The following is a 14,003-nucleotide window of genomic DNA, read 5'->3' as shown; positions in this document are numbered from 1 at the left end:
GGGGATGGATAAAGAGCAGGGATTGTCTTTGCCTTCAATAGCTCATAAATATCCTTGACTTGCCCCTGACCCCGCTGGGAATGGAGATGGGATTTGGCCTTGGAGTCTGCGCTCTTCCTTGTGGGAGCGGGCTGCTATTTTGGGCACAAAAAGGGGCCTGTGTGGGTGTCCGTGGGCAGCTGCTCCTCTTCCTGCCCTCCCAGGGATCCAGCCCTGCTCCCGCCTCCGGACACACAGACGGACACACAGACAGACACATGGACACAGGGCTGGGTGCTCTGGAGATTCCCCCCCTGCTTTCCCCAACATTCAGCTCTGCAAAGTTGTGTCACTAATTTTTGTTTAAAGACTTTATGGGATCCCATGGGAGAAGGGGATTATATTCCCTGGGGAATTTAAGACAAATGTGAAATAACAGTGATGGGCTTGGGAGTTTTGATCCTTTTATCAGGTTAATTCCAGGCTGGATTCTATTTCCACTGCAATCCGTATTTTTGCAGCCTGATTTGCAAGTGGTTTTTGGGATGGGAGGGCTCCAGTGGTGACAGGGAATATTTTGGGGACTGGGGGGACAATTGCACAAAAGAAACTTCCACGTCCTTCTTGCCTGGCATTCCCATTTCTCCTCACATTGTCACCATGTCCCAGCTCCTGCTGTTCCCTAAGGACCTGCCTGTCTCTGCACAGGCCCAGGATGGACTTTTCCGTATTTCACCTGTTTGGAAAGTCGAGGGAAATGGTGCCACATCTCCTGTTTGCTCTTCAGGTGTTCCTCACTGGCATCCCAAGGTTGTCCTGATCATCCCAGGATGGAAGGCCCAAACAGGGCTAAGGTGGGAGAATTCCGGCCTTCCCATCACAGGAGCCTGGAATGGTTTTTGTTGGGAGGGACCTTAAAGATCATCTCATTCCAGCCTCCTGCCATGGGCAGGGACACCTTCCACTATCCCAGGGTGCTCCAAGCCCCATCCAACCTGGTCTGGGACACTGCCAGGGATCCAGGGACAGCCACAGCTTCTCTGGGAATTCCATTCCAGGGCCTCACCACCCTCACAGCCAAGAATTCCTTCCCAATATCCCATCTATCCCTGCCCTCTGGCAGTGGGAAGCCATTCCCAGTGTTCTGTCACTCCCTCCCTTGTCCCAAGTCCCTCTCCTGGAGCCCTTTCAGGCACTGGAAGGGGCTCTGAGGTCTCCCTGGATCCTTCCCTTCTCCAGGCTGGACATTCCCAGCTTTCCTAGCCTGGCTCCAGAGCAGAGGGGCTCCATCCCTCGGAGCATCTCCATGGCCTCCTCTCAATCTGCTCCAGCAGATTCCTGCCGTCCATGTGCTCATGACTCCAGACCTGAATACAGTATTCCTGATGGGATCTCATGAGGGCAGAGCAGAGGGGTTATCTCCTACCCTTTGTTGTTTCTCTGGACAGGACTACTCTCTATCCATGGCAAATACTGGTTTTGGAGGAGGAAAAAACTCTGGATCTGAAGAGGAGTCTCTAAAAAGCTGATTTGTTTGGGAGTTTTGACGTTTTGGAAGAGTCAAGGAAGGCTTGTAGGAAGGGAGTTTGGAATTTAAAATTGGAGGGGTGCTAAAGGAAGACCAAAAAAAAAAAAAGATTGAATAAGAGCTCCACCTTTCTGCCAGTGCTGACCCTCTCCACCCCTTTTTCTTCCCATTCCATGGATTTTGAGAGATTGTGGGGGCAAGAGGGGAATGTCACCCTGAAGGGGAGATGGAAACGTGGGAGGTGCTTTGTGTGGCTGTGGGAGCATGTCCCAACCTTCCTGCTTACCATCTCCCAAGAAAATGAGATTTCAGGAGTTGCACAACGTGCCTGGGTCTCCGTGATGTGACTTTTGTGGGATGCAGGGAAAAACTGGCCACCCAGGGCTGATATTAATAACTTGTTAATAAATCTGCACAGAAATGTGACACAAACAGCACCAGACTTGTGAGGACAGAGGTGTGAGCAGCTCCCTGCTCTCTGCTCCGCTCCAATTAACACCAGCAACTGGGTGGGTTGAATTTCACACGGATTCTTGTCACACTTTGTCACCCAGAGCTAAACCAGGTGCTTTCCACAGGTGCCCAAAGTGCTCCTGGCTCAGATTCCATCTCTCATTGCTCAGATTGTGGCAATTCACTCACCCATTGCTGCTCCAGAGGCTGAGATCTGCACCCGAGCTCAGACCAGTAAAACCTGCTTAGTTCCAGGAGCAGCAGCACCCATTTAGTACCAAACTATGAAAGGAAAGATGCCAAAAAACAAAAGAAAATCAAGTTCAATTCACTCAGTAGACAAAGGATGGTGGCACCTTGCATGTGACCACTCAGGTTCTTTACAAGAACAAGGTGGAGCTACTCCTGCTGGAATTCAGCTCTTGGGTTGTTCAAGGCAATTCAGATAAAGTGAATTTTTCTCCGTATTTTATTTTCACCTGGAGGTTTCTCGTCCCCAAGCAGGTTGGAACCAAGTGTCTACAAACCAAGGATTTTGGGAACAGTGAAACTTAAAAAATACTGCAATTAGCCTGGAAAGTCCATCTTTCCTTGGGAAATGGGCTGGGAGGAGGGATTTGCATTTTCTTCTCTTGTCAGGAGGTGGCAGTGGCAGGTCCCAGTTTTGCCAGCGCCTTCCCTTGGGGTGGACTGGGATGGGAGTGCAGCCATTCCAGGACCTTCTCCTAAGGGGTGTGATGGAGAAAGGACTTCATTTTGAACCTGTGGATGAGGAATAAATCCATCCCAGACCTCCCTTTGACCCTTTTCCATGCCAGATGCCATGGGGCCCCCTGAGCCCTCCCTTCCCATCCTATTTTCCAGGCTGAAAAATTCCATCTGTCTCATAACTCCTCGTGTTGCCTGGGGTTAAATCCGTGTTCCAAGTCACATGAAATGTTGGGATCACAGGGACATGGTGGGAGAAGCTCAGAGAATTGAGTTCTGCCATGGCTTGGGCAGGGAGAGGGGGTGGATCAGGACAGGTGGTGATGTTGTGAGTGTCTGATAACAGCTAGATCAGATGAGAGGAGATAAGGTCTTTTCCAGACATCTGGAACAAGCCTCACATTCCTAGGTGCCTTCTTGTATTGTGAAGCCATTCCCTCTTGTCCTGCCACTCCATGCCCTTGTCCAAAGTCCCTCTCCAGCTCTCCTGGAGTCCCTTTAGGCACTGGAAGGGGCTCTGAGGTCTCCTCAGAGCCTTCTCTTCTCCAGGCAGAAAAATCCCCATTCAGCCTTTCCTCACAGGGGACGTGTTGGTTTCCTCACCTTCCCCAGGGTGAAATGCTCTGGAAGCCACAAGTTTTGGGATCAGAATCATCTTCCTGAAATCTTCAAGCATCTGGAGGCCATACCTGAGCTGTTTTTTTGGTGCAGGACACACTGAGCCTCTCACCTGGGCAGCAGAATCTTCATTTAAGTTTTCTACTGGTTTGGGCAGCTCCCAGCAGCCAAAAACGTGGATATTTCCAGGTCCAGTGCCAAGTTTGCAGGATTAGAGGGAGATGGAAAGGGCCTGGAGACAAAGCTGGTGCTTTTCAGTTGGGTTATTTAGTGCTCTACACGTGTTGTCCTTGTTCTTCCCTTCTGGGTCAGCAAGAAGTGACTCAGGTAGGAAAGTATCTCCTGTTCCTCGGATTAAGCCTGGAACAAAGGCAAGGGGTAATTAAGGCAGGTAACAGCTACACTGAACGGAGTGATTTACATTCCTGCATCATTAACAATGCCTTGGAAAAGCTGGATGGGGCAAATAATCTCTAAATAAGTGATTGCTGCCTCAGTCAGAGTTGGTGGGAAGGGAGAATTTCTCAGCTTAGAAGCAAAAAAGAACAAAAGGCAGCGAGAAAAGAATTGAGACGGAAGGAATTAAAATTCCCGCCAGTTATAAATATATGATCAATCCTTTCTGTGTACAACATAAACACACTTAAGGAATTATGAATCCTCTAAGATTTTAGGAATTATGAATCCTCTAAGATTCCCCCATGGGATTGCTGTATCCATGTGCTGGCCACTGGGCAGGGAAGGGACGGACGTGCAGGTCTCACCCTGAAAGAGTTAAGAGCTACACAGAGGTTAATCTAAATAATAACCTGGAGATAAGAGGTACCTGCATGGAATTCAGAGAGGGAGAAAAACAGGTTGGGGAAAAAAAAAAAAAGGCAGGTGAATGATTACCTGGAAGGAACAGGACTCCTTATAAAAATAAACCATCTTGTTCCTACCTTTTTCTTCTGGGGAACATCCAAAGTTTCTCTGAGCCCCAGGTGCAGCTCACAGCACATGGCTGGGGCAGAGAGGGGGACACAGCGAGGTGTGGTGGGAACCTGGGATGAGCAGCAGATTCACAGAACCCTTTGTGGGGTGGTCTGACCCGTCTGACCTGGGTCTGGCTTTAATCACATTCTCTCAGGTGCCTGTTGGAGCCAGGACACAGCAGAACTCTGGGATGCATCAAAAGGAATGTGACCAGCAGGTCCAGGGATGGGATTCCCTCCCTCTGCTCCACTCCCTCCTGGAGTTCTGTATCCAGCTCTGAGGGCCTCAGCACAAGGACCTGGAGATGCTGGAGCAGGTCCAGAGGAGACCAAGGTGATGCTCCAAGGGCTGGAGCCCCTCTGCTCTGGAGCCAGGCTAGGAAAGCTGGGAATGCCCAACCTGGAAATGAGAAGGCTCCAGGGAGACCTCAGAGCCCCTTCCAGTGCCTGAAGGGGCCCCAGGAGAGCTGGAGAGGGACTTGGATCAAGGGATGGAGGGACAGGACACAGGGAATGGCTTCCCACTGCCAGAGGGCAGGGATAGATGGGATACTGGGAAGGAATTCTTCCCTGTGAGGGTGGTGATGCACAAGCTTCCCAGAGAAGCTGTGGCTGCTCCCGGATCCCTGGAAGTGTCCAAGGCCAGGTTGGATGGGGCTTGGATCAACCTGGGCGAGTGGAAGGGGTCCCTGCTAGTGGCAGGAGTTAGGAATGGGATAATCTTGAAGGTCCCTTCCAACCCAAACCTTTCCATGATTCTTTGTTCCAGCTCAGTGCCGAGGTGAAAATCAATGTGGAGAGAGCTCCAAACTTCCTGCAGCTCCAATCTGTGCCAAACCCACCCGTTCCCAGGTGTGAAAGCCACAACTCTCTGCTCAGCTGGGTCCTTTGAGCCTTGTCCCACCGAGGGGACACATGTCCTTTCCCTGAGGGCACCTTCCAGAAGCTCAGTTATGGGAATCACCTGATGTTTACATATTCCAGAGGTTTGGAAGAGGGATGAAGTGACTCCAAAGCTGTGCCAATGTAATGGTTTTTGAGCCAGGCAGAGACATGTTGGATCCTGGCCATACATTGTAGGGGATTGTAGTAAAATCAATTAGCAGGAATAAGGCTGCTGTGACTAATGAGCTAATGAGTGGTGCCTTAGTGAAAATGGCTCTAAAAGAGCTGCAGGGTTGGATTCCTGACTCACCATTCACAGGGATAGGCCAGAGTCAGGCTTGGCATTCTCTATTTTTTACTTTGTTTTTCCAGCATTCTGTTTAACTTTTAAAGACATTCCTCATCAATGGAGGAGATGGAGAAGGGCAGGAACACCTGTTTAATTCCTCTCTTTCTGGTGTGAGAACCTCAGCTCCGGAGAATTTTTTGTTTCTGTGAGGGACAGGTGGGGGCTGTGGTGTCCCAAGAGGCAAAATTCATGGTGATTTAATCCCTGGCATCTTCCCAGCAGCAGTTCAGTGTCGGAGTAACCCATCCTTGGTGCTTCCATGAGAGCCTTTCATCCCTGACCCATGGAGATGCTGGAGCAAATCCAGACGAGGCCACAGAGATGCTCCAAGGGCTGGAGCCCCTCTGCTCTGGAGCCAGGCTGGGAGAGCTGGGAATGTCCAGCCTGGAGAAGTGAAGGCTCCAGGGAGACCTCAGAACCCCTTCCAGTGCCTGAAGGGGCTCCAGGAGAGCTGGAGAGGGATTTTGGAAAAGAGGTGGAGGGACAGGGCACAGGGAATGGCTTTAAACAGGAATTGGGATATTGGGAAGAAATCCCTCCTTGTGAGGGTGGTGAGGGTCTGGAATGGAATTCCCAGAGAAGCTGTGGCTGCCCCATTCCTGAAGGTATCCAAGGCCTGGTTGGAGCAACCTGGGATAGTGGAAGGCGTCCCTGCCCATGGCAAGGGTTGGAATGGGATGATCTTTAAATCCTCTTCCAAAACATCTTGGCACTAGCACGTGCCAGGGTCATGTCAGCACCCCTCCACCCTTAAATCCAATCCCATCTTTCACTCCTGCATCTGCCAGCTCTGGAAATTTGGGATTCATGAGAGATACATCAAGAGCTCATTAGAGTAATGAATATGGAGAGTTCAAAGTAATTAAGTCAAGCAGGCTCTCAGTGCCTGTAGCCCTTGGTCCCTGAAACTCTGCCCTGGAGGTGGATGGGGAATTTTAGGATTTGCAGTGGAATTGGGCAGCCTGGGAGTTTGTGGGATTTGGAGATTTCCGGGCTTGGATGCAAGTGAGGCAGGGCTGGTGAAGATGCCTCCACCCTGAGACTGCCTCAGCTGGCAAGGTAGGACAGGAAAAGAGTTTGGCACGGGATTCCCAGGCTGAAAGTAAATATTTGGTTGAACTTTTCCTCTTATTTATGACAACAAACTTATCTGAAGAGTGAGAGTTTTTGTATTAATTTTCCTTTGAACAGATACACTAAAACATGTATATATTTTTTTAAATCCAACTTGTGACAAGGCAGATTTATGCCGATTGTGTGTCTTTATTTTTTTCCAGCAATTAGTGGGAAACCCTCCCCGTAGGACAGGTTGTGGTTTCCTACAAAATAATAAAAGGAATTCAACAAAACAATGTTTGAATATTCTCATTAGTTCTTGTTAATTTTTTTTTTTTTTGGGTGAGTTGCCAGCCTTGCAAAGCAGCAGCACAAGGCGTGCATAAAAGAGGAGACATTTCAGGGTTCAGATAAGATCAACTGAAACCATAAACAAGGTGTGTTGACATCCCCCCAAAACCACCCTGCGGAGCGAAGGAGGGAAGAGGATTTAGAGCAGGGTGGTGGCAGAGATTCTTCCATCCAAGATTTTCTAAGGCGAGGGAGATCACATTTCAGCTGTGCAGGTGGAACCAGTCATTTAACACATATTGTTCGAGGCCACTTAATACCAGAAACCAGAAGCCACACCCCATTCATGTTTTTTTCTCTTTTTTTTTGTTCATTATGAACAAGGCAAACACCGTCAGAGGATTTCGCCTTTTTAATAGGATTATAATATTTTCTGCTGAACATGAGGAATGCCAGACGTGGAATATACCTAAATGTCTTTCCCTAGGTAATTTTTGGGGCTGCAAATAACTGCTTAGCTCTCATAATCCACATAATTACTGTATTAGTGAGGCAACTGTGAAAACAACCTGTCGGAATTCCCGAGGTTGGAAGTCTCCCAGAAATGGTGTTTGGAAAAGCTGCAGGGATTGCTGAAATGCTAAGACCACCTTTAGGTTGGATATTAGGAAGAAATTCTTCCCTGTGAGGGTGGGCAGGCCCTGGAATGGAATTTGAGAGAAGCTGTGGCTGTCCCATCCCTGGAAGTGTCCAAGGCCAGGTTGGATGGGGTTTGGAGCAGCCTGGAATAGTGGAAGTTGTCCCTGCCCATGGCAGGAGGTTGGGACTGGATGGTCTTTAAATTCCCTTCCAATCCAAGCCATTCCATGAATCTGGAGCTTTAGATTTGGAGAGATGATGATTGGATTTTTTTATCCAGCATTCCTAGAAAAACTTTTAACATTCCAAGGCAGGGCAAAACAAATTGGCCTCAAGTTGCACCAGGGAAAGTTTGGATTGGATATTAGGGAAAATTTCATTGCAGAAAGGGTTGTCAGGCATTGGAACAGGCTCCAGGGTAGTAGTGATGGAGTCACAACCCTGGAAGAGCTCAAAAATGGCACTTGAGGAGAGGGTTTGGTGGAGAAAATGGTGGTGGTGCTGGTTTGACTCTGGATGTGATGATCCTGACATCTTTTCCAACCTTAATGGCTCTATCATTCCAAGAGTTCACACAAATTACCCTGAATAAAGTTCCTTCGATGGTGGAATAACAAAGGTGGTAGGGACATCTCCAACACCATCTTGGATTCAGCTTTTCTCCATTCCTTAGTAAAAGTCTGTGTTGGGAGGGTGCCTGGCATAGCCACCTAAAGGCTCTTCGTTCCCAGTTTTTGCAATTCCACACTTTGCTCGTCCCATATTGGAGGAGGATTTCCTAGCATAGAGCTGGCCTGAAGTGCAGGAAAATCCAGCAGATGCCTGGGGCAGCAGAGTTGGGAATGGGAAAGCAAGACAAGCCGCAGACACCTTCCTTTTGAGTTGCATAGAAAATTTTAATTTTATTTGATAAGAAACAGAAAGCTTGCAACCACGTTTGGAGAGGGTTGGCTCAGAGCAGAGGGGCTTCTCCATTCCATCCTTCCTTGGGATAATGAGCCTGAGAGATTCCTTTGGCCCAAACTTTTGGGTCCTGGTCCTGTTTATTTTCTATTCCTCAATGCTTTTTCCAGTGAGTGAGTGATTGAAAGTCAGATTTCTGCTTCTAGACCAGGCTGGACAACGCTTGGAGCAACCTGGTCTAGCGTAAGTTGTCCCTGCCCATGGAGAGGGTTTGGAATGAGATGATCCCTTCCAATCCAAACCATTCCATGATTCTCCTCCTCCTGATAAACTCTGGACACCACTGAAGGTGAAAACGCAGAGGAGAAATACCCATGAGGTTCAATTCCTTGATGTTCACACCCAAGGCATTTTTATCCAGGATTTCTTGAAACCACTCTCAGGAAAAGAGAGGAAATAAGGAAATATCCCCAAGCTGCAAGACAAGACCTGGACACCAGGATTACTTAACACCCCGGGCCTTCCACATCCTGCTTGGACACAAAACACCAGGCTTAACCAATCCCAGCCATTGTCCACCCTGCAAAAACGAATTTTCTTCTCCAAGGAACATGAAAAGACATGACGGAGTAGCAGGAGGTGGGGCCTGCTTTGGAGCTCCTTCAGTTCATTTATAGCTCAATGAGAGTAGTTTTTCCAGTAGATTTGGATCTGGGGACGGAATCGTTGCATGGCAAATCACCGGGACGTGTGGCATCGGTGAAGAGAGGTGACAACCCAGTGACCAGACAGCGAGGGCTGTGCAAGATGAAGGTGTTTCTGTCTCTGCTGTTGGCTGCTGTCACTTGCATGGATTTGGGTGAGTTCCTGCTAGGATTTATCCAGACTCCTTCAGGACATGCAGCGTGCTGGGATAGGATGTGCCCTGTTCCCTCTGAAAGCCATGTCTCTGACTTTTGCCAGGAAAAAAAAAAATCTGTATTTGGAATTTTCCATATGTTCAGGATGGTGCTAGTGTCATTGAGATTGTCAGGTCAGGCTCTTTAGGAAGTTTCACAAGGCAGAGTCTGATTAAACCCTGTCATTCCTTTAATGCAAATTCCCACTCTCACTTTTTCATGTTCATGCTCTATCTCACTTTTCTTTTTTTTTTTTCTTAGCATTATTTTTAACTTTCTGCACCTTTTTTTGATACTTAGCCCTAGATGTCAGTTCCATGCAGCGTGTGTGGGAGCTCTCCAAAAATGTTACATGTGGGATTTATCCAGTTTTAGAAATGGGAAAGATGGGCTGGGACACTGCTGGAGACCCAGATACTCCAGGGTTGTTGTTTATCATGGAATCATGGAATGCTTTGGGTTAGAAGGGACTGTAAGGATCAAAGTGAGGCACTGGAACAGATTACCCAAAAAAGTTGTGGATACTCATTCCTCGAAGTGTCCAAGGCCAGGATGGACTGGAGTTGGAGCAACCTGATCCAGTGGAAAGTGCTGCTGCCCATGGCAGGGGGTGGAGTTCCATGATCATAGAGGTCCCTTCCAACCCAAACCATTCTGTGATTGCATTCCATGGTTCCATGATCCTCCCTCCATCCTTTCTGTCCCTTGTTTCTACCATCACACCAACCTCTTGGACAAAAATTGATGGTCCCAAGTTTTCTTGGTGTTCTGGATATATTCTCCTGTTCTCCAAGGTAATTTGTGAGCAGGAACAGTCCAGGATCTGTGACTGTTCATTGGGATATTCTCAGATCCTGACAGTGCCAGCTCTGATTTTATCCGTGCCTGTCTATGGAGCTGTCAGGATTTTTTAACTCCTATTTATTTCCTTCTTTTGCAAGGACATTTTCAGTTCTTCCCTCCTTGCTGAGCAGACTCTGCAGGGGAGAAACAGGTGGTGGCTTGTTTGGTTTTCTTTTCAGAGAGGAACACAAATCCTGTGGGTTGGATTTGTCCAGCATCCTGAAATGTGAGACTAAAAGTGATGCTTCCTCCTAAAGATAAATTTCACAACTGTCAGACACGAATTAGTGCAAACAAAGCATCAGGTCATGATGGGCAAAGCAAGAGAATAAAGTTTGCTTTAGCAGGAAAATTGCTGTGTTTGTTTAAAAAGGGCTTTTTCTGGCTCATTAGTGAGGATGGTGTCTGTTTTCACAGGGTGACTTTTTTGCCTGAGCCTGCTGACATCCCATTGGAGCTGTGCTGGGAGAAGCTGAATAATTTCTCTTTTTTAGTGACGTTTTAAGGAATTTTAGCAGGAATGTCACACAGACAGGGTGACGAGGGCTTCCCAGACTGAAGAGGGGCTGTTGGGGTGTGATGGCACCAAAATACATCAGTGTGGTTGTAGCACACACTTTGAGGTGTCTGCTGAGGGGGTGGAAGAGAGCACCTAGAGGAGAGGACCCAGATCAGATGTTGGGTTCCTCAGAAAAACCCACAGAGAGCAAAATGCCCTGAAAAACGTGGCTTTTTTTGGTGATAGGAAGCACCAGACTCTGCTTTGATTTGATATCGTTAGCTTCAAGTGCTCTGTGTCACAAAAATCTGGATTCTTCAGTGGTTTCCTCCAAAGTTTCTCCATCTCAGAAGACTTTAGGCACTGAAAGACTTGGGCTGTGGTTATTCTGTGGTTGTAGGAGCTGAGAAGCACCTGCAGCTCTCAAGGGCTTTACAGCCTAACAGGGATGAGGAACTTCTCTGAAGTAGTGAGGGACAAGGCAGGAGGAGCTGGTTCAGGATGGATTTGGAGTCCTGAGTAACAAATTTTGTATCTGTATTCCCTGCCTAGAGCAGAATTTGTCACATGCAAACCATTCATGAAGCTGCTGTCTGGTTTAATTCTTCTCGGTGATGGTGGTGAGGTCCTGGCACAGGTTTTCCCAGAGAATCTGTGGCTGTTCCATCCCTGGAAGTGTCCAAGGCCAGGTTGAACAGGATTTGGAGCAACCTGGAATAGTGGAAGGTGTCCCTGCCCATGGCAGAGGGTTGGAACTGGAAGATTTTAAGGTCTCTTCCAACCCAAACTGTTCCAGGCTTTAAAATAACCCCTCACACATTCTTCTCACAAACCCAGAATCTCAGCACAAGGGGAAGGGTTGTGCTCAATTTGTTCTCAGTTTGATGGAAATAAATTCCTTCTGTCTGGGACACCCTCCCAGCCTTTGGGAAGAGCTGGCAGAGCGGATGGCACCAGGGGAAATTCTCACTGCTGCAACACACGCCCAAATCTGACTTTTTTTTTTTGTATGTGTATCCAGATCCTTCACCAAGGGGACAAACCTGACCAAGCTGACAAATTTCTGACCTGGTAGACAAGTGATGAGCTGTGGATATTTTCTGCCTGGATTTCAGGAAGGACTTTGATGCTCTCTCCTATAAGATTGTGGATTCAGGGAATGGTTTGGGTTGGAAGGGACCTACAGATCATCCAGTTCCACCCCCTGCCATGGCAGGGACACCTTCCACTATCCCAGGCTGCTCCAAGCTCTGTCCAACCTGGCCTTGGACACTTCCAGGGATGGGGGCATCCACAACCTCTTAAGGAAACCTGTTCCAAAATCCTCATGGACAAGGCATGGGCTGGGTGGACAATTCTGAGGAAAAGCTGGGACTTCTCAGGCTGGAGAAGTGAAGGTTCAGATTGGGAATCTTATAAATGTCTGTAAATTCCTGAAGGGAGAGAGCAAAGAGGACAGAGCCAGGCTCCTTTCAGCGATTCCCAGTGCCAGGACCAGGCAAAGGACACAAACTGAAGCACAGGAAACATCAGGAAACACTTTATGACTCTGAGGTTGACTGAGCACTGGCAGAGGTTTCCCAGGGAAGTTGTGGAATCTCCATCCATGGAGACATTAAAACCCCACCTGGACACAGTCCTGAATTAGAGGCTTTAGGGGGTCCTGCTTGAGGGCAGGGATTGGGCTCGTGAAGCTCCAGAGGCCCCTTCCAACCTCCCCCATTGTGTGATTCTGGGAGTTTGGGAGTCTGAGATTACTTTCTGATGCTCTGCTAAAGTCAAGGAGATGTGTAGATCCAGAAAACAGAGAAATAAATCAGCCCAAGCTCTTTCCTGTGTCACAGGGAGTCCTGTGTGTGTGGCTCTGTCTTGTTTGACTCATCACAAGGAGTCTGAACCCGACCTGAGGCTGTGCTTTGACCACCAGACCTTTGTGTTTCTCATTCCCAAACACCTCCTATTATTCCATTCCCATTCTCAGCATGATTATTTTGGAAAATCCCCCCTGAGAGATACCTGGAGAGGATCCACACTGAGATCATCCTCATGTTTTTCATCCTCCTGTTTTCCCTCCTCACAGGACACTCCTTGCAGTGTTACACGTGCAAGGAATTGACCCCAGTTCAGGAGTGCTTGAAAATTGAGAACTGCACAGAAAAAGAGACCATATGCAAGACTACAATCTATTCCCTGGAAGATGGTAAGGACAATTCCTTCTTTATCCATACTTTTAACAGAGAATCTATGGCTGTTCCAGGAATTTTTAACAGGAATCAGTGCTTCAACAGTGCTAGTGTGGAGACCAGTTCCTCTTTCCACTTAAAAAGTGGAGAAGAATTCCTATGAGAGCTCCAGCTCTCAGGCTGTTGTGGGAAGCAGTGTTTGTGCAAGGGAATATTTGGTGAATTCAAGCTCCTGGTTAATGCTCAGAAATGAGATTTTAACTTTTTGCAGGGCCCATGTGGTGATAGGGAAACAGGGAATGGCTTTAAACCTAAAGAAGGTGAGTTTAGATTGGGATTTTAGTGAGTTTGATTTAGGATATAAGGAAGAAATGGACGGGGAGGGTGGGGAGGCCCTGGCACAGGTTTCCTGGACAAGACATGGTGCCCCATCCTTGGAAGTGTCCAAGGCCAGGTTGGACAGGTCTTGGAGCAACCTGGCATAGTGGAAGGTGTCCCATGGCAGAGAGGTTGGAATTTGACAATCTTTAAGTTCCTTTCCAACCCAAACCGTTCTCTAATTCCATGACACCAACTCCTGGTCGATCAGGAGACAAAAGACAATGGTGATTCTCCCCCCTGTTTTTCCCATTCCTGACTATTCCTGCTTTTTTTCTTTGCCATAGTTTATCCCCACACGGGAGTCTCGACTGTCACCAAGATGTGCTCCTCTGTCTGCGAGCCCTCTGATGTGGATGGCATCGGGATGACACATCCTGTCACCTGCTGCTTCTCTGACCTGTGCAACGTCGATGATGCAGCATCGACATTGGGGGTCAGCGTTGTGCCAGTTGGGATCCTGACAAGTTCCCTCTGTGCCTTTTTCTGGACTAGACTGTGAGGGGATGATGGGAGTCATTCATTCCAAAAATTCCATGAAGAAAATAACCCCCCACCAGCCCAGCTTTCCAAGTGGATGCCTCATGAACAACACTCAACAGCTCCCCAAAATTGTTGTTTTTGGTTTTTCTTTGTTTTTTTTAATGTTTTTTTTGTTTTGTTTTGTTTGTTTGTTTGTTTTCTAATATCCACACTTTCCCCACAACTAAGAGAGAAGCAGAACACAGGAAGGCCCAACTCAATTTTTTAAATTGATTTTCCAACAACTCCCCCCAAAATTAACTATGGAGTTTCTTTGTTGCGATGGTGTGGTTGGG

The 14,003-nt window shown here is 47.9% G+C and overlaps 1 protein-coding gene across 1 annotated transcript; it reads left to right on the top strand.

Moving 5' to 3' along the window:
* The first annotated feature begins 9,080 nt into the window (after positions 1-9,080).
* LOC102069391 (ly6/PLAUR domain-containing protein 2-like) lies at positions 9,081-13,687 on the top strand. Its single transcript, XM_005479650.2, has 3 exons — positions 9,081-9,242; positions 12,705-12,824; positions 13,473-13,687. The coding sequence occupies exons 1-3, from the start codon at positions 9,191-9,193 to the stop codon at positions 13,685-13,687; spliced, it is 387 nt and encodes a 128-aa protein (XP_005479707.2). The 5' UTR covers positions 9,081-9,190.
* The last annotated feature ends 316 nt before the right edge of the window (positions 13,688-14,003 follow it).

This window comes from Zonotrichia albicollis, chromosome 1 (assembly GCF_047830755.1).
Source record: "Zonotrichia albicollis isolate bZonAlb1 chromosome 1, bZonAlb1.hap1, whole genome shotgun sequence".
Taxonomy (NCBI): Eukaryota; Metazoa; Chordata; class Aves; order Passeriformes; family Passerellidae; genus Zonotrichia; species Zonotrichia albicollis.
This window is presented reverse-complemented; position numbering and strand designations above follow the sequence as displayed.

Bases quoted from the DNA above. Each gene is read 5' to 3' on its own strand.
- LOC102069391 (XM_005479650.2), top strand. From the start codon at position 9,191: ATGAAGGTGTTTCTGTCTCTGCTGTTGGCTGCTGTCACTTGCATGGAT. The intron at 9,243-12,704 runs GTGAGTTCCTGC...CCCTCCTCACAG, and splicing joins TGTCACTTGCATGGATTTGG to GACACTCCTTGCAGTGTTAC. The intron at 12,825-13,472 runs GTAAGGACAATT...TCTTTGCCATAG, and splicing joins AATCTATTCCCTGGAAGATG to TTTATCCCCACACGGGAGTC.